Source organism: Pelophylax lessonae (assembly GCF_965119305.1).
Source record: "Pelophylax lessonae genome assembly, chromosome: 1".
Lineage (NCBI taxonomy): Eukaryota > Metazoa > Chordata > Amphibia > Anura > Ranidae > Pelophylax > Pelophylax lessonae.
Window position 1 is genome coordinate 48,070,274 of NC_138768.1, and position 25,523 is coordinate 48,095,796.

The window sequence follows — 25,523 nt, forward strand, 5'->3', positions numbered from 1 at the left end:
AATATTAGTCTCTACAATCCGCTAAAAAGTTGAAGCTCAATCCTCCCTAGTATCCACATTAGAACATAGAGAGCATGCCTCCGGACCAATCTAAAAGCACAACATTGATTTGCATAATTCTGAATATGGGTTGAATAATTTTGAAGGGATAGAGCTACGAACTTTCAACAGGGCTATATGCCAGTATTCAGTGCATATACATCTTCATATGCACACATGCTTCATATGCACATCTAACTATAAAGGACCTACAGAAAACGAATGGGGCAGCAAAGTGGGTCAGTGGTTAGCACTTTTGCAGTATTGGATAACATTCCAAGGCTCCGTTTGCATCGCCTATATGGGATTTCCCCCACAGCCCAAGAAAAAACTTGCACTTGTATGCATGGAGGCACATTGTGCTACAAGAAATACGGAAGTGAAATCAAAGGTTCTCCATAAAAAAGAATATATTGAAATAAAAATGCGCACCCTTTTGTTTGAGGCATGGGCGTCTCTGGTATGTAAAGACATTTCTTTTTGGCTGCTGGTTCTTCCTCGTCTTCTGAGGAGCTCTCAATGGTCAGGTCTATGACCTCCGCCTTCTTCTTACTTTTTGTCTCAGTGGGCTCTATTATCGAATACATCTTGTTGATAAGGCCAGACCCTGCGAGAGGAGAGAGCTGCTTGTGACTTCAATTACATTTTTATTATAAAAAAGTAAACTTACTTTAAAATCTCAATACATATCTACTACAGTAGTAATAATTGCAGCTCATCCTACTAGGTCAATGGCTGCTTCCTGGGCCGAAAGAGCCCGTGCTTCGCCTGAACGCATCTGAAAGGCAGCTACCTGGCTCGGCATTATAGGCTAGCCTTACTGTCAGCTGCAGATAAGGCCTTCGGTAGGAAGGTACTGCAGGCAGTGGTCCCACCCCAAGTGTAAATTACTCGGTTATCCTCTCCAGGTGCTGTCCTGAAAGGCGATATGAGAAAACCTTAGACTTATCGTGACAGTATTTCTAAGAGCCTTTCAGGACAGCAGCCTACTACCCTCCCTAAAATTTTTCTAAGATAGGACTTAACCTGTTGTGTTGGTTGTTTTGTGCTCTGTTTTCCAGCATGTCGGAGGCTACTCTAGAACTGAAGGCATGGTGGAAAAGCAGTGTTTCCTGGGAATTTGGGTGGAGCTACGCTCTTTCCAGGTGCGGTCCCGAAAGGCTCTTAGAAATACTGTCAACGGTAAGTCTAAGTACATTTTTTTTTTTTTTGGGGGGGATTTTGTTCACACAACAGGATGTTTTGCATATTAAATCACAGTGAAACACCCCTTGTTGTTTTTAGTCTTGTTATCCAGACACCACCTCCCACACAGCATAATTCAGCCTTACCTTGCCGTCCACTAGATTAAAGTGGAAGTGAAGTCTACTTTTTTTAGCTTGTACCTACAAGTAAGCCTATAATAAGGCTTATAATTAATTATGGAATACCCGCGCTATGGTTACAATTACAAAAGTGTTCAATAATGTGAAATGAAGCTGCTGCTATAGTGTAAAAGGTACTAAACTTCAAAATACTAAACCAAAAATGAGAAGATTATACAGCGCTGCTTCTAAATTAGGCAATCCCAGTACAAAATTCACAATAATAAACACCATTAGATGAAGTGAAATATGGAATGTAAAATCACCATATGAAAATATAAAAAAAAAAAGTGCAAGTGCATAATATATAAAGTCCATTAGTGCAAAAAGTGTGTGTGCTGGTTTATTCTTCTGGTGCTTCACAAGGTGCCACTCTGTGCTCCCCTCCTATAATCCCCACTCACCAGAGATGTATATCAAACAGGCATGTAGTGCTCTCAGGCAAAACACAAAATATGGGAATTCCCCTCCTTCTCCAAACATAAGGTGTTTGTTAAGGAGTACTTCCTGGAGTTGGTTAAGATCCTCCAAAATCCCTCCAATCATAAGGCTCTCATCCAGCAAATGCAAATAAGAAAAAAAAAAAAGGTGCCCATGATGTAAATACTGTATATTTTATTAAAAAAACTAATAGCAGATACACTTACAGTTAATGCATGAAATCAAGCATAAAGTTGTCAGTGAGGTTCGTCGCTCAGCGTGCATTCCAACCACCGGATGTTGTATCAAACTACCGCCCCCGCTTAATGCATTTCCCCCCTCCTACTGGGCTCTTCAAAAGATGGGGAGGCCAATCGTAGGCTGCTATTTATATTGTAGAACCCTCCTACTACACCCCAAGCCCTCCTACTCCTTACTCCTCCCAACCGACTGATCCCTGTACATGGCACCTGGTCCAAAAGGGACCATGTGAGATTTTTTAAATGTCGAAAATGCTTGACATACAAAACCTGTAAAAAAGGAAAAAAAAAAAAAACACACATTTCAAATCCTATACAACAGGACAGAGTTATGAAATATCCAAGTTCATTACATGCAGTAGCACGCATGTCACATATCTTTTGGAGTGTGAATGCGGTCTACAATATGTGGGTACAAACAATAAAAACGCTGTGGCGTGGAGGAGACGTGGTGGCCATCTTTTTGGTTGTCTAACGAGGAACACCGAGAGGAGGTCCATTTTTACTGATTTACGATGCGTGATCATCTTTTTAACATTGTTAAGTGCTACTTTACTTTATGTGGGAATACATTTTTAGCAGTCTGCGCTAAGTAAGTGTCCCTGCTTTTCGGTTCCATATCACACCATTTTTTGAGCTTGCTAATCCGGGACCTGCGAGTGGGAGTTCCTGTTCCATATTTTGTTTTGGGCTCATGTGATCTCGGTTATGGGGATCATCGTTATTTGGTAAGCAGTGGTGAGATTGGAGTGCTTTTGGTGGTGGTTCTCCGGCTCTGAGGCTATTTCACCTTTCTTCAGTGTGGAGTTACACTATAAGGACCGCCTTTGCTCATTCATTTGGGACATTTTGTTAGGATTTAGCGCCACAGTTATTGTTCTATAATATGTGGGTAGCAACACAAAGGAACTAAGACTTAAGGAACATATTAACACCACAAAAAAAGGGTTCCGCCAACACAGCTTATCGAACAATTTTAGGAGGTTCCACAATAGAGACCCTACCAAACTGTCCTTTTGTAGGATAGATAGGGTAGAAATACACTGGAGGGGTGCTAATATGAAAAGAGCGATCTCAGAATGAGACCAAATGGATTTACCAGCTACAGAGTATAGCTCCTAAAGGGTTAAATGTAGAATTAGAGGTTAACTGTTTCATCAGTCATTTCTGATAGACAAATACTTTGGTTTGAGTGTGTATGTATGTATGTATGTATGTATGTATGTATGTATGTTTTTTTTCTCCCTGATGAGGGGAGATGTACATTTTAGATTTTTTATTTACTTATGTTTAATATATATTTTTTTTTGTATTAATGTATAGAGGAACACGTCACCAATATATTACTAGTTAACATTATTATTAAGGCCTAATAAGGTGTACCAAAATGAAACTCCTATTAACATTACTAGAGAAGGGAGTACTAAGATGGTGGATATGATACTTCCAGTCTATACCGCAATTAATAGTGGATATAGTACTATGGATGAGAAGACCGGCATCACAGAAATGGGGTGCAGGTTTTTTGAGATGGAACCCCTATGCACAACATTGAGAGGGGGGGAGACTATAGCAAGGCAAATATAGTTAGTTATACTCATATTTAATGGGATACAGGGTGTAGTAAGAAAGTCCTTAGAAACAACAAGGAAAGGAGAACCAAGATGGCGGCTCTGGCACTTCCGGTGCATGTAACCAATATCTATGACCCTAGTAGGGGAAGTGATGTAAAAGAAAGTAACGCCATGTACAGGGATCAGTCAGTAGGGAGGAGTAGGTGGGCTTGGGGGTTTAGTAGGAGGGTTCACCAATATAAATAGTAGCCCATGATTGGCCTCCCAAGCTTTTGAAGAGCCCAGTAGGACGGGTGAAACGCATCAAGCAGAGACGGTAGTTTGATACAACATCCGGTGGTTGGAATGCACGCTGAGTGGAGAACCTCGCTGACACCTTTATGCTTGATTTCATGCACTAAACTAAGTATCTGCTTTTCATTTTTAATAAAATATACAGCATTACATTATGGGCACCTTTTTTCTTATTTGCATTTGCTGGATGAGAGCCTTATGATTGGAGGGATTTTGGAGGATCTTAACCAACTCCAGGAAGTACTCCTTAACAAACACCTTATGTTTGGAGAAGGAGGGGGAATTCACATATTTTATGTGTTTTGCCTGAGAGCACTACATGCCTGTTTGATATACATCTCTGGTGAGTGGGGATTATAGGAGGGGAGCACAGAGTGGCACCTTGTGAAGCACCAGAAGAATAAACCAGCACACACACTTTTTGCACTAATGGACTTTATATATTATGCACTTGCACTTTTATTTAAATATGGTTTATTGATTTTCACATGATGATTTTACATTCCATATTTCACTTCATCTAACGGCGTTCATTGATTTCTATATTGTGAATTTTGTACTGGGATTGCTTAATTTAGAAAGCAGCGCTGTATAATTTTCTCATTTTGGTTTAGCATAATAAAGCTTACGTGAAGGTACAGTGAATATCTCCTAAACTTGCACTATTTAGGAGATATTCACACTGGATGCAGCCTGTGACGTCACTGGCGCATGCATTCTGAAGGGACTGCATTCCTGTGCCATACCTTCAGAACTGTGTGCTGGAGAGCGACTTCATCGCGACCCCGGACATTCATACAGTCGGAGTCCACAAACTCGGAGGGAAGACCGGGTGAAGATGGAAGCTCTGGAGTGTAAGTCTGTCATACTGTGCTAGTATGTGGCGCAAACTAGTAAGTTACATAAACCTGTAGGGGGGCACAATTTGTATTCATTTTTCTCTGGCGGTTTACTACCGCTTTAGGCTGTGCAAGCTTGGTTGAGGATGCACCACCACTCTGTTGGTTTAACAATAAAATAGCAGCACCCCATGCACAACCCCCTTTTTTTTTAAACATACATAATCCTACTGCAAGTATGCGAGGTGGCTTGGCACAGAAGAAATGCTGCCCTTTCCGCTAACAGAACAGACCTGGGTCTTAGCAAATAGTAAACAAGCAACTTTGTGCAAACAACCAGATGCTAAATATAGTCTGTTAATCATTAACACAAAGTATATTGCCCTAAAAAGGAGAAAGAAGCATGAAAACAAAAAAACAAAAAGTACGGCTTTTTTTTTGGAGATACGTTTGAACGAGTGAAAACACTGATGAATCAAAACATTCAGAGAATGAACAAACCTATGTGTTACTATCGTAGACATGCTTAATAGAAAACACGAGAACTTAAGCATGTGAGATATGGACAAAGATATATGGTGGAAAAAGGGTGTGTGCAAAAGTAAAAGCATAAAGTTTTTAGGAAGAGGAAGAATTATTCATACACAATTGTGTGGGTTGGTTTGTCAGGATCTCTCAGATGGTTTTCAACTATGGTTGCAAAAGAAATTGTTGGAACCGCACCCAGGTAGATGAAAACAATTGAAGTACTTTATTCTTTAAATCAAAATATGAACAGACAGTGCACGGAACAGGTAATCCAGGTTAACGCGTTTCACGGCGCACACAGCCGCTTACTCATAACCGTTTTAAAACCCACAGGTTCTGTGGCTGATTAAGGTGGTAAATTGAACCCACTTAGTGCCTTATCTGCATTAAATTGGCCTTATAACATGTGCAATTAATATGTGTTCAGGTTTAAAGGGATGAGGTGGCAACCCTATTTTCAACTGTGCATTTAGCGGTTTGCCTGTTTTACCGCTAGACATTCAAAGTGTTTGGACGACATGAAGACTACCAGATAGACTCAATTTAGACACCTGTGCAGAAAGGCCTCACAAAAGAATCTCAGCCCCTGTATTGTTATAGTTTGTTAAGAAAAAGCTTTTACCTTCAATGTGTGGATATTGGGAGCTTGGGGATGTCAGTGGCTCTTTCTTTGGTCTCATGGGACACCAAGACCCATCCTCCTGAAACTGAATCTCATCCACGTCCGAGCACTGGTTTAGAATCTCCATGAAAAGCCTGGGAAATCGCAATACAAAATAAAGATCAGAAAGGTTATATCTGGTTTATTAAAAAAAAAATAAATAAATCCTACTCCTATTTCACACAACAATGCATTTATCCTATTATGCCTGGATTAACCAATGTACCTATGGGAAATTTTCCATCTGCAGCTGTTTACAATAAAAAGGTACGATAATGTATCTAGGTGTTTAGAGTTTGCTGCAAAATAAGACTGGGTACATTGTATACTTCAAAAAGCTGTATAAAAATTTGGACAAGGTTGACATCTACATATAAATGTTTATAAAGCATAAGCAGGCATTTCAAATATTGCTCAAATTATATAAACGGATGTGGATGTACATTACAGAAGATTGTACAACAGGCAGAGGTACTAAAGAGGTGCAATGTACAAAGCTTCTCTTCTAAGAATGAGGGCCTGTGCCAATATACTTCTAGCATGGGTATGAGATGTTCCTACTCACACCCATATATACATACCCATCTAATATGAGACTTTCATAGCTGGCTTTCTTATCACACACAGGGCAAATCCAAGTGGGCTTCTTCTCATTCATCTGCAGGTAGAGGGCGGCATCGAAACACTGCAGGTGAGTGCAGGTGACTGCGCGGCAAGGAAGCGTTAATCGCATCTTCCCAAGCTGGAGAATGAAACAAAACCACAAAACAAAGCTCATTAAAAATAAATAACTCCATCCCAGCAGAGAAGTTTTACTAGGAGTTCTGAATGGTTGCATGAGGCCCAAGCAAATATGATTTTGATATTCTTCACTTTACTACCTCCTACAAGGAGTATCGGACACTGGCAAAACACATACATGAGCTGCGGCTGAATGTCAATATATACAAGCACTGGGTTAACATTATTATTATTATTGTATTAGAAACCTTGGCCAAAAATAAGCCTTGGCCTCAACACCAACTTGCCCTATGCAAAAAACAAAAAAGTGTCCAGACCCCTTCCTCTGAGAGGTGATGCCACAAGGAAGTCTCCCTGTCAGAACACAGCAGGGGAGAGTGATGTACTAACATCAGATAGTTAGCACAGCGGCTCCTCCTGAACTGAGTTTTATCTTGTTTAGCCCTCTGGGTTGAACGAAGAAAAAACCCTAGTAGTAGTGTGTACCAGGCTTTAGGGCCATTTAAAAAGGAGGATACCAGCATTTACAAGGCTTTAGGTTGCAGAAGCATGAAATTCAGAGGTAGGGGGGGGGGGGGGGGGGATGAAATACACTTACTCACTAGGTAGATACAGGGATAGTTTAAATGCAATTTTTTTTTCTCCAAATGAAGTGGATCTTGACAGTGTTACCAATATAAGGGGCTTTTTATTTGCCCTTGGGGGACATAAGTACAAAGCAGAGAAAAGGAGCAAAAAAAAAAAAAAAAAAAAAAAAAAAAATTTACCTACAGTAACCAGATTCCGTGTTTTCTCTCTCCTAAAGGCAAATTATGCTTTTCGGTTACAATTTTTTGCTCCAGTTTTTGGAAATTAGCATCACATTTGAATTAAAAATGTACAATCATTAAAATATTAACACTGAAACCACCTTTCTTTAACCACTTGCCGACCGCCGCACGACTATCTACGTCGGCGGTCAGCCCCTCACAGGCAAACTAACGTAGGGCTACGTTGCTTGCTTGTGAGGGTCTAGGGAGCGAGCGCGCGCCCCCGGAGGCGCGCTCCCGCTCCCGCGTGGTCACGGACCCCCCCGCGCGTGTGACCAGCGGACCCGATGTCCGCCGGCCACTCGGCGATCGGCGGGGGAGAGGGAGAATGTCAGGCAGCTTGTGTAAACAAACTGCCTGTCATTCTCCTCGCTGCAAAGACACTGATAAAACGGATCTGGTATGTAGATCCGTTGATCAGTGTCCTTACAGCTAGAGCAACAGCCAATCACAGTAGAAACCACGCCCCTAGGGACACACACAGCCCCTCCCTTCCAAATAAAGTTAACCCCTTCACTACCAGTGTATTTTTACAGTAACAGTGCATATGTATAGCACTGATTACTGTAGAAATGTCACTGGTAACCCCAAAAGTGTCAAAAATGTCAGTCAAGGGTCCGATCTGTCCGCCGCAATGTCGCAGTACCGCAAAAAAAAAAAAATCGCAGATCGCCGCCATTACGCGTTAAAAAAAAAAAACAACAAAAATGACAAAAATCTTTCCCTTTGTTAGTAAACGCGATAACTTTTGCGCAAACCAATCAAAATACGCTTTTTGCGATTTTTTTTACCAAACATAGGTAGCATAAAACAAATTGGCCGAAAATTTTTAAAAATTTTGATTTTTACATTTTTTTTTTGGGGGAATTTCATATAAAAAAAAAATGTGAAAAATATTGCTATTTTTGCAAAATTGACGCTCTTTTTTTGTTTATAGCGCGTGATCAAAAAATCGCACAGGTGATCAAATACCACCAAAAGAAAGCTCTGTTTGTGGGAAAAAAAGGACGTCAAATTCGTTTAGGTACAGCGTCGCACGACAGCGCAATTGTGCGTTAAATTCACGCAGTGCCGAATCGCAAAATACCCCCTGGTCGGAATGGGGGTAAAATCTTCCGGGGCTTAAGTGGTTAATAAAGTTGAGAAAATAACGGACACAATTATAAGCAGTTAATCAGTCACTAGAAAATCACTGTTGGAGAATGAAAGTTTTGGACAGTCAGTTTTACATACAAGGCCTTTTGCACAACGCAGCTTGAAAAAGCTTTTGTTTTTTTTTTTGTTGTTTGTTTTTTTTTACTGATCTAAAATGCAGCTCATTGTTTACAATGTGCCAGTACACACAGGCGCGTAAACAAACGCTGCTTAATTCTTGAGTAAAAAAAATAAGCAAAATGGAAAAAAAAAAGTCTGCATTCCAGGTCAGTATTTTGACCTGGTAGGTAAGGGTTCCAACCTCATCCTTTTAAACCAGGACACACATTTACACAGGTTCTGTGGCTGATTAAGGTGGTAATTAACCACTTCAAGCCAACGTACAGGTATGTCGGTTTGCGGGAAGTGGTCGTACCGGGATGATGCCAGCAACTGCAGGCATCAACCCGGTACCGTTTTTCTTTTAGAGCCGGCGGTCGGCGTTCAGGAGATAACAACCGATGTGACTCAGCAACCGCTCGGCCGTTATCCCAGCAAGCGGGAGGAGACATTCCACCCCCTCTCGCCGCCTTCTGCAGCTCTGCCCAGGTCTCCCGTCCCATTGGGAGACCCAAGCAACCAGCCGGCACATCCGCCGGCTGTTTGGAGTCCCGAACTAAGCCGGATTTGGCTTCGAACGGGTCTCCGATCATGTAACCTGGAAGCACCATCACTTCCGGTCTAGTCGGCTGGCAATGGCGCCGATTTAAAAAAAAAAAAAAAAAAAAAAAAAAAAAAGTGTCAGCATTCAAAAATGCAGATTTCGGCATTTGGAATACTTTGAAGTGCAGTGGAGGGTTCTGGGAATCTTTTAGACCCCCAGATTCCTCTTATAAAGAGTACCTGTCACTAGGGATAATTACAACCCTTGTGACAGCAATAAAAGTGATCAGATTTTTATTTTATTTTTTTAAAGTGTTAAAAATAAAATAGGGGGAAAAAAAAAAAAAAAAAAATGTTAAAAAGCACCCCCGTCCCTGTGAGCTTGCGCACCAAAGAAAATGCATACGCAAGTTACACCCGCAAATTAAAAACTGTTCAAATCACACATGTGAGGTATCGCCACGATCATCGGAGCGAGAGCAATATTTCTAGAAAAAGATCTCCTCCAACTCTAAACTGGTAACTGTTAAACATTTTTTCAAGCGTCGCCTATGGAGATTTTTTAGTACCGCAGTTTGTCGCCATTCCATGAGCATGCGTAATTTTAAACCGTAATATGTTAGGTATCTAATTACTCGGCGTGACATCTTTCACAATACACTAAAAAATTGAGCTAACAACTTTTTTTTTTTTTTTTTTTTTAAATTCAGTGAAATGTATTTTTTTCTCCACAAAAATTGCGTTTGAAAGAGCGCTGCACACATACCGCATCATAACAAAAAACTATTGCAACGCCCGCCATTTTATTCTCCAGAGTCTTTGTATAATATATATATATATATATATATATATATATATATATATATATATATATATATATATATATATATATATTACACATACACACATACACACATATACATACATACACACACATAAATAAATGTTTGGGGGGTTCCAAGTAATTTTCTAGCAAAAAAAAAAAAATACTGATTTTAACATGTAAACATCAGGTGTCAGAAATAGGCTTGGTCCTTCAGTGGTTAAACTCACTTTGTGCCTTATGTGCATTTCATTAGCCTCAGAACATGTGTAATTAATATGTATCCTGGTTTATAAGGGATGAGGTGGCAACCCTACGGTAGGGGTTAAAAATACGCACAAGAAAATACATGTTATTGAATTTTCCCTAGGAATGTATTGTGCGCACAAACGCGCATATACGCTCAAGACACACCTGAAATTCCATCCAAAAAAAGCAGATGCTCAAACATCAGTACCATGTGCAAGAGGCCTAAAGCCCATCAGAATCACAGTTAAAAAAAAACAAAAAAAAAAAAAAAAAACTGGACAATCCTACTGACTGCATCATCCTTTATTTTAAAAATCGGCAAAACTACTGACTTGGGTCAAATTAATTTATTTTTGTCCAGCAGGAACTTTTCTTTAACCACTTTAAACCCAGCGCAGTTTTAAAGCCCTGTTAACACGTGCTTTTAAAAACCCAGTCCAGCTGCTATACTGGCCAGGAGTGTGCTTACATTTAAAAAGCCGACTGTTGGCTTTCATGTCAAAGTGATACCAGCGGCACTGAAGCTGCAATCACTTTCACAAGCAAAGCAATCTTATGTATTATGTATAGTCTTTATCAAAACAGATAAAGGGATTTCTTTTTTCCAGTGCATTAGGAATACAAACCAAAAACAAAAATGTAACTGACTACAAAAACCTTTTCTACATATCCATCATAAAAAGAAAAGATGAATGTAATAATAAATGTACTTACTACAAAGCCGTACTTACAGGGCACATCAATGAGACACGTAGGCTGGTGGTGGCAATCTCACTGTCCGGATCTGCGGTCAGCTTTTCCTTTACTGAAGAACACAAAAGCAAGAATACCAAAAATCAGGATTGGAAAGCAAATGTAGTTCACAACATACAGTGCACCCATCCTGCCACCTGACAGCTCAGAAGCACTACTTCTATTTAATGTGTTAGCACCAAATGAACTATCACAGAGCAACCTCTAGCAAAATATAGAAAAGCAGAAAGCCCTCACAATTGAGAGGTGATGAAATTATGGATAAACCGAAGGTTCCCAGTAATGGAAATCCCATATCAAACACAGCATAAAAGCAGCATGCAATTCCACTGCCCCTTTCACACGGGCAGTTCTTGTGCCGCTGGTAAAAGCAGGTTTTGTTATGCACAAAACCGTATGTTTTGTTCCTAAACGCAGTGTGTGAACGGGGCTATAGGGATGCATTGTGTGCATTTAGCTGCGGTAAATAAGTTCCTCTTTCCGCAGCTAAAAGCTGAATTGTACACGTTTGTGTGAAAGGGGCCGAATAGTCAAACTTGTCCCTGCACTTCCCACACCTTTACTGGAGAATAAAGCCCAATCCATCACATTATGGATCACAAAGTCAGTTCATAGCTTGATTTTTTATGCAGAAATTTCGGGTTTGGAATTGTATAAATAAAAAGGCGCAGATGTGGCCAGGCTATTGGAATTCAAATATTTACATATTCTTAAAGTAAACCTGAACTTTAAAAAGATTTTATCCAATAGCCAGGATCTGGAAATGTTAAATTGTGCTCAGGCAGACGATTGGGAAGTATCTCGTCTTCAATTTCTCCTGAAAAATTATTCACTTCCTGTATCTCGAGCCTCATAACTTGAAATATTGATATATATTTTTTTTTTATCCATTTTGGGTATAGAAAAGAATCACCCCCTTAAAATAATCCCATTAGTTGCTCTGCAGCCTGAAATGAAGACAGTTTTGGTTTTATCCAGCTGCATTTACAACTTATAGCATCCAAGTGAAACTTCAACATTTCAGAAAAAAAAAAAAAAAAAAAAATACCATTCAAAAACAGAATCACTGAGTTGTAAAAGGGATCACCCCCTTGTGTCAGTATTTTGTTGAACCTTTTGCTTCAATTACCAAAATGAAAAAACCCTCCAAGGGTGGCACTATTTGTAGGCATAATCGGACACCAAAAATATCAAATATGTAAAAAAAAAAAAAATAAAAAATATACTTTATTTGAAAATCACAGTATAAAATATCCACAACTATGTGGCAATACGGGCTAAAGGGGTATAGGCATGGTAGAAAAAGAAAAAAAAAAAATTTATATATATATATATATATATATATATATATATATATATATATATATAAAATCTGTGCTGGTTCCGGAGCCTTGGCTCAGCAAGCGAGTGGACACATGGAGACACCTACTTGAATGGGTGATGCCACTGCACTGGGGGTACAAATGTGGAGCCAAAAACCCAAAAGGGATACACCTAAGGGATCTAAGAAGATTATCAAATAGGATTCACATGCAGGTGTAGTTTCAGTCAATGGAGCACACAAAGGCGTGGCGCAGATGCTGTCCAAGCTTTAAAATTACAGCCTTTAGTCTGTTGGGATTGGTTTTTACTAACTAGACTTTCACATCTGGACGTTGCAATATTTGCCCACTCTTTGCAGAAATGCTCAAGTTTAGTTAAATTTGATGGCGACTGTTTGTGGACTGCAGTCTTCAAGTCATTCCATAGATTTTCATGGGGTTGAAGTCTGGGCTCTGACTAGGCCATGCAAGGACCATTCACATTTTTCTCCTTCAACCATGATGTGATATTTTTGCTGTGTGCTTTGGGTCATTGTCATGTTGGAAGGTAAACCTTCTTTCCATTGACAACTTTCTGGCAGAGGGCAGCAGATTTTCCTCAAGAATTTGATGGTATTTTGTTCCATTCATTTATCCTATCTTGAAGTGCTCCAGTCCCTGCTGCAGAGAAACACCCCTATAACAGGATATTACCACCTCCATGCTTAGCTGTAGGAATGATATTTGGATGGTGAGATGTATTGGGGTTTTTGGGGTTGAGGCCAAATAATTAGATTTTAATCTCATCTGACCAGAACACCTTTTTCCATGTGGCCTCAGAATCTTCAAGGTGCTTTTTGGCAAAGCTCAGTTGTGCCTGCATGTGGCCTTCCTTGAATGGCGGCTTTTCTCTCCCATACAAGCCACATTTGTGGAGAATTTGTAATATTGTTGTCACATGCACACAACGACCACTCTGTCATTAATTCCTGAAACTGCTTCAGAGTTGCTGTAGGCCTCATGGAAGCCTCTCTGACCAGTTTCCTCCTGGATCTTTCATCCAGTTTAGGGTAAAGTCTTGATCCAGGGAGGGTCTGTGTTCAGGGCCGGTGCTAGACTATTTTACGCCCTAGGCAAGGCCAGCTACTTGCACCCCCGCCCCCAAAAAAATAAAAAGGGAAGGGGTTAAAAACTCCTCTATGTCATACCCAGTGACCCTGATCTGATGGCTCCTCTATGTTATGCTTTCACACCCAGTGACCCCCATATTCCTCCATGTCACACCTGGGGACCCTAATGTCCCTCTATGCCACTCCAAGGGACCCCGATGATCCTCCATGTCACACCTGGGGACCCCGATGTTCCTCCATGTCACACCTGGGGACCTCAGTCCCCAATGGCACACCCAGGGACCCCAATTCCTCATTGCACACCTGGTGACCCTGAAACCCTGTTACACCCGGTGACCCCTATCCCCCATGGCACACGTGGTGACCCTGATTCCCTTTCACACCAGGGAACCTCCATGTCACACCCAGGGACCCTGATCCCCTGTTCTGGGTGACACTCACTGGGCGGTATGAAGAGAGTGGCCTGCACTCTGCGCCCCTTCACCGTGATCCTGCTGATTCCTTCTTCTAGGATGCTCCTCTTCTGGACCCCAGTGCTCACCACAGCTCCAACCGGCTCCTGGTGAAGGGAGAAGCAGCAGTCAGAGGACTCCGCACGTCCCTAATCCCCAACCTCCTCAGACCATTCCGGTGCCTCGTCGTTTCTGCTCCAGTAAAGGTGCCACCCTCCAGTGCCAAGCTTGGGGTCAGGTTCAGCTCTCCTCCACTCCCTGCTTAATACCGACCCAGGGAAATGAACGGCTGCCCACCATCTCAGTGCAGAGAGTCACTTCCTGCCCAGGGTTTACACCATTCAGCTCCAGCCAAAGAGGATCATCATGCAGGCAGCACTCCTGTGGGCTCCCTTCCTGCCTCTTGCCCCCCCCCCCCCCACCCCAACAGTGTTGGAAAGCCAGGGCCTGGTAGTTCAGCCACTGCCCCAGACACCTGGCATCTTCCTCTGCCCCTTCTTCCTCCCCCACTGCCGCCCCCTCCCCTCACAAGGATCATGATGATGGACAGAGAGTGCCAACTCATGGCTGCGCCCCTAGGTTGCAATACGCCCTAGGCGGCTGCCTAGTTTGCCTAGTGGAAGCACCGGCCCTGTCTGTGTTGTAACAAATACCTGTCTCCAAGTTTACAGCAGCAAGAACTCTCTGGGAAGCTACACAGATTCTCCTCTCAGCACTAAGCCGACAGCCTGCGCTTCAAAACCGAAACCCGACTTTTCACTTAGTTGAAGTTGAAAATAGGAGTCTTCCTCACTTTGGCAATCGTCTGTTTTGTGACCAAAAATATACAAGTCACAAGAGCCTGTTCTCATTTGGTTGCACCTTCTATCCGTTTGTGTAGGAGCGCCTCCCAAAGGTCTTTTCATAAGTTTATGTGCAGCACCGAGTTGACCATATTGTAGACCCTTATCTACAATCTTTTGACCTTAGGGCATGTCAACCATACTGCAACTGCCCTGCAAACGCCTGCCAAGAGCATTTGCTGATCGTTACCATAGACATGAATGGGAGGCCTTGAAGAGCTTCAAAACGCCTCCTAACTCAACATGAAGCTTCAATTTAGAAGCAAAGCGACGCTAACGCTTCATGTTTTTGTAATGTGAACAGCATTGTGTGCTGTCTATTGTATTTTGTGCATAGGCATTTGAGGGGTATTTTTAACGCCTCTCAAACGCCTGCTTTTAATGCCAATGTGAACTTAGCCTTAGCAACTCTAGCCGGGTTAAAGTACCACTGAGACAAGACCTTGAAAGAGTTTAAGGTCAATACGTTACAGGAGGAATGCAATAGTGTCTCCCAAATATTATGCCAGGTCTCAGGGGTTTGCGACCTGTGCAAGAGTGCAACATTTTACATAAGAGTACCTATTAATGATAAAAACATAAATCTCTCACTTTGTCAAAGTTTGAAAAGAATTTTACCTTAACACCAACCTTAAGACCAGGCACTTTGACCCCCTTCCTGCCCCGGCCAATTTTCAGCTTTCAGTGCTGTCGCATTTGAATGACAATTACTCAGTCATGCAACACTGTGCCGAAATTAAATTTTCTCTTTTTTTCACACAGATTTATTTTGGTGGTATTTAATCACCACTGGTGGGTTGTTTTTTTTTTTTTTTTTTTTTTTTTTTGCGTTTTGCGCTATGAAAAATCAGCGAAAAAAAAAAAAGGAATTTTTGTAAAATCTTACCTGTAAAATTCCTTTCTCTGAGTCCTCCGACAGTCGCCGCCTCTTCATATTCGTCACTATTGGGGTTATTGACCTTTTCTCCGTAGGAGTGCTAGGCAACAGAATACTCAGGTAAAACCTCCCTGCTTCCTGCATACCAACTCCGTTTCAGTAGAATAGCAGTAGAGTATACAAACAAACCCCAAAAGGAGGGGCGGCGACTGTCGGAGGACTCAGAGAAAGGAATTTTACAGGTAAGATTTTACAAAAATTCGGTATTCTCTTACGTCCTCCGACAGTCGCCGCCTCTTCATATTCGTCAATATTGGGGACGTCCCATAGCAGTGTAGACATGAGGGGTGGGAAAAACAGCAGCCGCGCCTAAAGCAACGCAATACCCACATCAGAGAAAGGAACCTTACCAAAGTAAGAGAACCAACTGGGCAACAGGAAAACGTGCTCAACAGGAGCAACAACCCAGGAAAAAAACAAGTAACTCAGGGGTAAAAACACCCCAACAACCAAGGGCCCAAACAAGGGACCCTAAGGCACCGCCGCACTAAGGACTTTACGGCCAAAAGAAGCATCTGCCGATACCTGAACATCCACTTTGTAAAATTTGGAGAAGGTGTGAACGGACGACCAAGTCGCCGCCTTACACACCTGGGCCACAGAAGCCTGATGAGGACAGGCCCAAGACGTACTCGGAGATCTGGTAGAGTGCGCCTTCACAGGCACGGGAGGAACCTTCCCCTTCAAAGCATAGGCCTGCTCAATGGTCTGTCTGATCCATTTGGCGATGGTGGAAGCCGACGCCGCCATGCCCTTCCGAGGTCCCTCCGGAAGGACAAAGAGAATGCGACTTGCGAAAGGATTTAGTCGACGACAGGTAAACCCTGATCGCCCTAACAACATCCAAGGAATGTAAAGCCACCTCCTTCGGATGCTTAGGCTGCGCGCAAAGCGAAGGCAAGACAATGTCCTCATTGAGGTGAAATTCAGAAATTCTCTTCGGAAGAAAAGATGGGTTAGGTCGCAAGACCACCTTATCCAAGTGAATCACCAAAATACGGAGACTTGCAAGACAAGGCCGCCAGCTCCGACACCCTGCGAGCCGAAGTAATCGCCACTAAGAAGGCAACCTTCTTGGACAACAAAGACAACGAGATCTTCCTGATATTTTCAAAAGGAGCATGTTGCAACACGGACAGAACAAGGTTCAAATCCCATGGAGGCAAAGGCTCCCTCCTAGGAGGGACCAAATGTCGCACCCCTTGAACAAAAGGTGCTAACCAAAGAGTTAGACGCCACAGGACGTTGAAAAAGAACGGCCAGCGCAGAAATCTGACCCTTAATCGTGGCCAACGCCAAACGCTGGTCCACGCCCGTTTGAAGGAAAGCCAATACTCTCGACACAGAGTATGAGCGAGGGGAATACCCCCTGGACTCACACCAGGCAAAATACGCCTTCCAAGTACGGTAGTAAATCTTCCCTGAAGAGGCCTTCCTGGCCTTGATCAAAGTGGGAATGACCTCAGGGGAGAGACCCCTATCCTTCAAGACCTGGCTTTCAACAGCCAGGCCGTTAATCAGTCCGGATGGCGTGGGGAGCCTGCTCCAGCGACCAAACCGCAGTACTGAGGACAGGGAGTGTCGCAAGCATGACGCAATGGAGTTGCGGTGCGAAACGGCAATGGCGTCCAGTGAGGTAGCCACCTCACCGATAGCATCCCTGCAGCGAACAGGGATGGGTCGTTCAATGTGCCAGGGCAAAACCTAAGCTGAACGCTCGATGGCAGGCTGGGAAGCCCCTGGCCCTGAGCCCTGGGATCCAGGGTGGCCAGACTGAGACCCAGCTCCGCACGATCATCTTCATCAGAAGAACTAAAGCTGGAAATAAACAGCTAAGTAAAAGAAAGAGAAAAAAACTTCAAATAAAATCAAAAAAGAGAAAAGTGGTTGAGACTAAGAGCCCCAGCATAGGAACAGCCTGCATACTCCTGAGCTAGGCATATGAAACTGAGTTGGTATGCAGGAAGCAGGGAGGTATTGCCTGAGGGGCCACCCCCTGGGGGTGGGATATGCTAAAAAGCTTTGATATTAATATATTCTGTTGCCTAGCACTCCTACGGAGCAAAGGTCAATAACCAATAGTGACGAATATGAAGAGGCGGCGACTGTCGGAGGACTCAGAGAAAATGCATTTTATAACATTTTTCAAAAAAGTTAATTTTCTTTAGAAGTGGACCAAAATTTATACTGCTACATTTCTTTGGTTAAAATAAACTAAACCAGTGTATATTATTTGGTCTGTGTGAAAGTTAGAGTCTACAAACTATGGTGCCAATCATTGAAAATTGATCACACCTGATGTACTAACTCTCATTTCTTGAGGCCCTAACATGTCAAGATAGTACAAATACCCCCCAAATTACCCCTTTTTGGAAAGGAAACATTCCAAGGTACAGTCTCTCACAAAAGAGAGTACACCCCTCACATTTTTGTAAATATATTATATCTTTTCAGGTAACATTGAAGAAATGACACTTTGCTACAAAGAAACGAGTGCACAACTTGTATAACAGTGTAAATTTGCTGTCCCCTCAAAATAACACACAGCCATTAATGTCTAAACCGCTGGCAACAAAAGTGAGTACACCCCTAAGTGAAAATGTCTAAATTGCACCCGAAGTGTCAATATTTTGTGTGGCCACCATTATTTTACAGCACTGCCTTATTTTAAGCCTCTTGGGCATGGAGTTCATCAGAGCTTCACAGGTTGCCATTGGACTCCTCTTCCACTCCTCCATGGCGACATTGCGGAGCTGGTGGATGTTAGAGACCTTGCGCTCCTTCACCTTCTGTTTGAGGATGCCCCACAGATGCTCAATAGGATTTAGGTCTGGAGACATGCTTGGCCAGTCCATCACCATTACTCTCACTTAGCAAGGCAGTGGTCATCTTGGAAGGTGTGTTTGGGGTTGTTATGTTGGAATACTGCCCTGCGGCCCAGTCTCTGAAGGGAGGGGATCATGTTCTGCTTCAGTATGTCACAGTACATGTTGGCATTCATGGATCCCTCAATGAACTGTAGCTCCCCAGTGCTGGCAGCACCCATGCAGCCCCAGACCATGACACCATAACCATGCTTGACTGTAGGCAAGACACACTTGTCTTTATATGCCTCACCTGGTTGCCGCCACACACGCTTGACAGCATCTGAACCAAATAAGTTTATCTTGGTCTAATCAGACCACAGGACAGGGTTCCAGTAATCCATGTCCTTAGTCTGCTTGTCTTCAGCAAACTTTTTGCAGGCTTTCTTGTGCATCATCTTTGAAAGAGGCTTCCTTCTGGGACGACAGACATTCAGCCCAAGTTGATGCAGTGTGCGGCGTATGGTCTAAGCACTGACCGGCTGCCCACCCCACCCCTTTAACCTCTGCAGCAATGCTGGCAGCACTCATACGTCTATTTCCCAAAGACAACCTCTGGATAGGACGCTGAGCACTGGTACTCAACTTCTTTGGTTGACCATGGTGAGGCCTGTTCTGAATGGAACCTGTCCTGGTAAACTGCGATATGGTCTTGACCACAGTGCCGTAGCTCAGTTTCAGGGTCTTGGCTATCTTCTTATAACCTAAGCCATCTTTATGTAGAGCAAAAATTATTTTTTTTTTTCCAGATCCTCAGAGAGTTCTTTGCCATAAAAGTGCCTTGTTGAACTTCCAGTGACCAGTAAGAGAGCAACACCACCAAATTTAACACACCAGCTCCCCATTCACACCTGAGACCTTGTAACACTATAGAGTCACATGACCCCGACACATGACCAATTTGGACATTTTCACTTAGGGGTGTACTCACTTTTGTTGCCAGTGGTTTAGACATTAATGGCTGTGTGTTGAGTTATTTTGAGGGGAAAGCAAATTTACACTGTTATACAAGCTGTACACTCACTACTTTGCTACAATGTAAAGTGTCATTTCTTCAGTGCTGTCACATGAAAAGATATAAAATATTTACAAAAACGTGAGGGGTGTACTCACTTTTGTGAGATACTGTATTTAGTAAGAGGTACGCCAAGTTTTTTTAAGTTGTAATTTTTTCATTCGACAAAAATTTCATATTAAGTTATTTCTCACACACAGCATAGGCATACTTGCAACTACAGCCCAAAACACATTCTGCTATTCGTATGGCGATACCATGTAAGACTTTCACAGCCTGGCCAGAGAAGCGTAACATCCAAGGAGATCTTTAGCCATTATCTACTTTAAAGAGGAAGTAAAGCCAGTGATTTGTTTGTTCCCTTGAAAAGTAAAAGGCATAATGTGCTAGTATGCATCGCATATTAGCACATGTGACACTTCCCTCCAAACTAAGCCCTAGTTGTCCCCACTAGGCCGCATCCATCTTCCTTAAGGGTCTGCAGATTCTGGCTATGCTACTGGCCGGAGCCGCGCGATGTCACTCCCACCGGTCACAGCACAGGGCTCTGAAGAAACTGCACGGGCGGCCATTCCATCAGAGCGCATGAGCCGATGAAGTCATTGGCGCACTATACAGTAAATATCTCCTAAACAGTGCAAGTTTAGGAGATATTTACAATACCTATAGGTAAGCCTTATTCTAGGCACAGCCTACGGGGGGTTACAACCACTTTAAGACCAAAAAGCAGCAACTCTTGGCTCTGAGGAAGGGGGCTCGCCCCCGAAACGAGTCAGCCTAGCCACAGCAGTCTCATGCGGTACACTGCATGCCATTCAGCATCGCGCAGTACCTTGGCGATTATATGTATATCATGTTGATGTGTGTATATTCATACCCGCTTTGTGAGTATAATGTATACTTTTTAATATTTTAATAAATGTTTTTAGTGGTAATGCACTAGGTCAGTGCACCAATTTTCTTTTTGTTGTTGTTTCCCAGTTGGTTTCGGATACCCTTGATCCTGAGGGGGCAGCAGGACCACAAGCTTTACCCACTCAAGTCTTAAGTATCCCTCTTCCCTCCGTCATATTTTACTTGAGCGCAGGAGAATTGTTCTACCTTTAAGACCAGACCTTGTTCTGACACTTTTTGTTTACAAGTGGAAATCAGTATTTTTTCTAGAAAATGACTTCGAACCCACAAACAGATATTTTGTAGCAGAGGCTGTAGAGAATAAAATGGTGGGTTTTGCAAATTTTTATGCCAGATGGTATTTGCGCAGCAGTTTTTCTAACACAATTTTACACACTAAACACAAAAACATTAATGAATTTCAATGCACACAGACAATAGAATACCCACATTTTTGGTAAAATATAGTGTTGCGCCAGGTAAATAGATACCAATCATATCACGCTTTAAAATTGCACACGCTTGAGAATAGGTTCCAAACCTCGGTATTTAAAAAATCTCCATGGGTGACACTTTACACGCCTTTATCGATTACCAGTTTAGAGTTACACAGGAGGGTTGATACTAGAATTATTGTGCTTGGTCTGACATTTGCAGTGATACCTCACATCTGGTGCGATCGCTGTTTATGTATGCGTTCGCCTTGGCACACAAGCACAGGGGGCGCTTTAAATGTTTTAATTATTTATATGTGGGACACTGGTACACTAACAGATGTTTTTGTGCACTTGTACATTGTGACAGATGTTGATCGTCCAACGTCAGACACTGACAGATGTCACAATGGAACACAATGGTGCACCAAATAAAGGGCATTGCCAGAACACACAAATGTGATCGGGCCCTCCAAGCCCAACTAAACCCTTGTTAGGCTAAAGCACGGGTGGCAAACACAAGGCCCGCGGGCCGAATCCGGCCCGCCGGACCTTTTCATGCGGCCCGCGTAGCTGCAGCTGCCTGCCACCTCTGTCTTCTCACTGTCTCCCAGGCAACAAGCGAAAACATCCTCCGGCATCGGCTTTGTGTGAGCACATGCGCGGGAGGCCGGCCGCTCTCCAAGGAACCATCTCCCGCTCTCTCTGTCCTTCTAGCAGCGCCGGCTGTTTGAGATGAGCGCATGCGCGGCTAGCCGGCCAATCTCCAACAAGAAACCTGCTCTCTCTCCTCAGTCCCTGTAGCGGCGCCGGCCATTAGTGTCAGTGCCTCTTTTTTTTTTTCCATCAGCGGGCTGCACCCTGAGAGCGGGCTTTTTTTACCAATACACAGGCAGGGAGCCGCCTATATGGGGTTGTACCAGAGCTGGGCCAGATAGAAAGGTAGGAGAAATTACAGATGTGAGAGAGCTTTTTTGGGGGGCAGGGGTGGGGTGGTGAGGGCTGTGGAGGCAGGTGGGAGGATGGCCGCACTCCGTACCCAGCGAATGCCAAAATTCCGTGCGCAACTCCGCACGCTCCTGAACTCCGCATGCTCCTGAACAGAAATAAAGTTTTTTTTGTTTTACAATTATATGGTTGGACTGCTAGAAAGTCAGACCGCTACTTTGTGTTAGGGAACTGCTGTCTATGCGCTGGTAGCACAGCAAATTCTAACCCTTGGAGGCTGCAGCACTTTATAGTGTCAAGAAAAAAAAAAAGTAACGTAAAAAATATGGAGGAGTTCAACCGGGCTTTAAAGTAGAATTCCAGCCTAAAATTAACCAAGCCTAACGCTGCTCCCACCTATACTAACTACACTGTAGAAGAAAGATGTATGTACCTGAACTAGAAGTTTAGCCAAATACTAACTCTAAATCTACTGGAAGCCACGTTCTAAGACTAATCTATCCAACCCTGTAAAGCAAAAAAGCTATACATACCTTTTCCGCAACCGATCTGGTCCCATGCTGAGCTGTCAGCTTATCATCTCTGTAGGCGTGTGCAGGAGAGGCAGTAAACAACGGAAGCGCCATAGTAAATCTATGGATGACGTAACTTCCCAGTCATTGTCAGCTGTCTCTTCTACACAGCATTTTTTCCCGCTGGAGACCAGAAAAGTTGCAGAAAAGGTATGTATAGCGATTTTTGCTTCACAAGGTTAGATAGATTAGTCTTAGAATGTGGCTGCCAGTAGACTTAGAGTTAGTATTTGGCTGAGCTTCCACTTTAACTATTCTCAAGGCACTTAGGTCCGGTCGGCTCCCATCGGCAGGCTTCAGGGTGGAGGAACAGCTGACAATGGATGCCCCATAGTAAGCCTATGGGTGATGCCACCACCCAGGCATTCCATCCGTTGTCCGTAATCTCTCCCGTCCCCTGAAGCCATCCACTGGGGAGATCATGTGACACGACCAGACCACCTCTAAGAATAGGCAAGTATAAGGAGCTTCCTTTTACAGGGTAGTTATTATAGGTGTTGGGTGGGGGAAGGGGGGGGGGGGGTATGGGTGCCGTTCTTCACTTAGTTCAAGCCTTGAATTCCACTTTAAAAGCGTATCTCATATTTTAATCACTTGCAATTACATTATAAAAACCTGCAGCAGCATAATCTGAGTGATCCAAGAAATAAGAAAAACACTGATGGTTCAGCCAACCAGTATACACCTTTAACTCAAGTATCAGTTTACAGTGGACTGTCTTAATTTAAAGGAATATGCATCTACCTCTTAGGCCCCTTTCACACAGGCGGACCGTTCAGATCCGCCTGTCAGTTTTTTTGGCAGATCTGAACGGTCACCCGATGCATCTCTATGGGGCATCGGATGTCAGCGGAGACATGTCCACTGACATCCGGTCTGATCCGTCAAATCTGGACAGATGGAAACCCTATTTTCAATCCATCCAGCGGATCGGATGAGAATGGACAGACGGTCCGTTCCCATCCGATTCCCCCATAGAGATGCATTGGGACCTGACAGCTGTGTCTCCACGCACAGCACGGAGAACAGCGGTCATCCTCCTGCTCAGTGGGGGATTGGCGGATCGATTCCCCCGCTGAGAAAAACGGAGTCCGTTCGACGGACTTCACGCGTGAAAGAGCCCTAAAGTGTACATGAAGTGGTTTGATTATATTCAGCTCTGCATCTTTCTAGGTATTATTGCATTAAGTACAAGCATGTTGTGTCAAAAAAAAAAAAAAGTTTACAAACAAATATGCCTTTTAGTGGCTGCCTCTGGGCCAAACAGCGATAATCTTGTGATCGTTAATGAAACAGCAGTGAGACTGGATTTTCAAATAATGCATCATACACCTACTAAGTGCTCTGGAATGGTCCGGATTTCTGATGCCTTTCATCTTCAGTTTCTGTAACAGCACTGCAGATGTCAGCTGTCTCACCAAATACACAGACATCGAGTAGTTCTGAAAAATACAGGACAGATTCTAATGTGCTAAACTGAGAAGACGCTTCTAAGAAAAAAACTTGAAAAAGGACAAGACAAAAAAAAAAAAACGTGAGACCTGTGATAAAAGGATTCTCCTTGTGCTCTTAAAAGTTATACATGCTGGAATAGAGGGCAATAAACTCACCCACCTTTCCGATTTCAGAGGCCCAGGAGATGGAGACCTGGTTGGGCACAGCAGAGGACAGTCGAACCAGAGATGTGATGTTTAGTGGGCGGCCAGGTCGTTTTTGTTCAACGCCATTTTTGGGTGGTGGCACACATCCCTGCAAGAGACCCAGAAGAAGAACATGAATTATAGCAAAGAGTTTAAGCTCTTCAGCCCCGGAAGGTTTACCCCCCTTCATCATCAGGCCATTTTTTGCAATATAGCACTGCGTTACTTTAACTGACAAACGCTCGCTCGCGATGCTGTACCCAAATAAAATTGAGGTCCTTTTCCCACAAATATAAATATATTTATTTTTTTACTTTAAGCTTTAAAAGAAAAAAAAAAAAAAAAAAGTCAAAATGTATTCATCTCGATTGTGGATATGGGGTGGGAAGTGTATGCTCTGGTGTAGTAACCATGCCTGGGTGCATAGCTGTGCTCTGTTTTGATGGGATTGCATTCTTCTGGGGATGTTATGTTTAATATATTTGACTGCTTATGCTCTCTTTGCAAGAGAGCTCATTATGTGAAGCCTGTGAATTTTCTGTTTTGTTCAATAAACTTTTTTTTTTTTTTTTTTTTTTTTTTAAATCAAACAATGTATTCATCAATTTAGCCCAATATATGTATTCTGCTACATATTTTTTGGGGAAAAAAATCCCAATAAAGCGTATATTGATCGGCTTGTGCAAAAGATATAGCGTCTACCAACTATGGGATAGATCATGGAATTTTTTTTTTTTTTATTATTGTTTTTACTAGTAATGGCGGTGATCAGCGATTTTTAGTGGGATTGCGGTGGACAAATCTGACAATAAAGTGACACTTTTTGGGGACCAAAAAAAAAAATATATAAAAAAAAAAAAAAAAAAAAAAAAAAAAAAAAAAATCAGCATTGTGACATATGCTCAATGCAGCCAAAGCTTACATTTCTCTGTGCTGGAAGAATACTAGTCCCCCTTCTAACTCCATGTGGCTTAAAGTTAGGAGCATTGGTACCTTGGAGCAGTGGTCCTCAACTCCGGTCCTCGGGGCACACTAACAGGCCAGATTTTAAGTATTACCTTGCGGAGATGCAGACTAGAATACTGCAATTACTGAGCAGGAAATTAGATCACCTGTAATGTAATTTAGTTATCTTGCAAACCTGGCCTGTTAGTGGGCCCCGAGAACCGGAGTTGAGGACCACTGCCTTGGAGGACCTAGTGCTTACGGCTCAAAATAGGAGAGAATAATCCACTAAAACATGGTCTTGTTGGGATACGTTTGTGTATTCTGATGGGGGGTAGGGCCCTGCCGGGAAGTCAAATGGGAGATTGAACTCTTGCTGCTACGTTTGGAAGGCTGTC

The 25,523-nt window shown here is 42.9% G+C and overlaps 1 protein-coding gene across 3 annotated transcripts in view; it reads right to left on the minus strand.

Annotated features, from left to right (window-relative positions):
* PIAS2 (protein inhibitor of activated STAT 2) overlaps positions 1-25,523 on the minus strand; it is a 61,263-nt gene that overhangs the window by 19,504 nt on the left and 16,236 nt on the right. For all 3 annotated transcript variants that reach the window (XM_082253181.1, XM_082253180.1, XM_082253179.1), the window contains exons 6-11: positions 24,155-24,289; positions 23,877-23,982; positions 11,130-11,203; positions 6,561-6,721; positions 5,941-6,074; positions 472-646 (exon numbers count right to left, since the gene is read on the minus strand). In XM_082253181.1, coding sequence (XP_082109307.1) covers positions 472-646; positions 5,941-6,074; positions 6,561-6,721; positions 11,130-11,203; positions 23,877-23,982; positions 24,155-24,289 — 785 coding nt within the window. The remainder of the gene's footprint in view (positions 1-471; positions 647-5,940; positions 6,075-6,560; positions 6,722-11,129; positions 11,204-23,876; positions 23,983-24,154; positions 24,290-25,523) is intronic.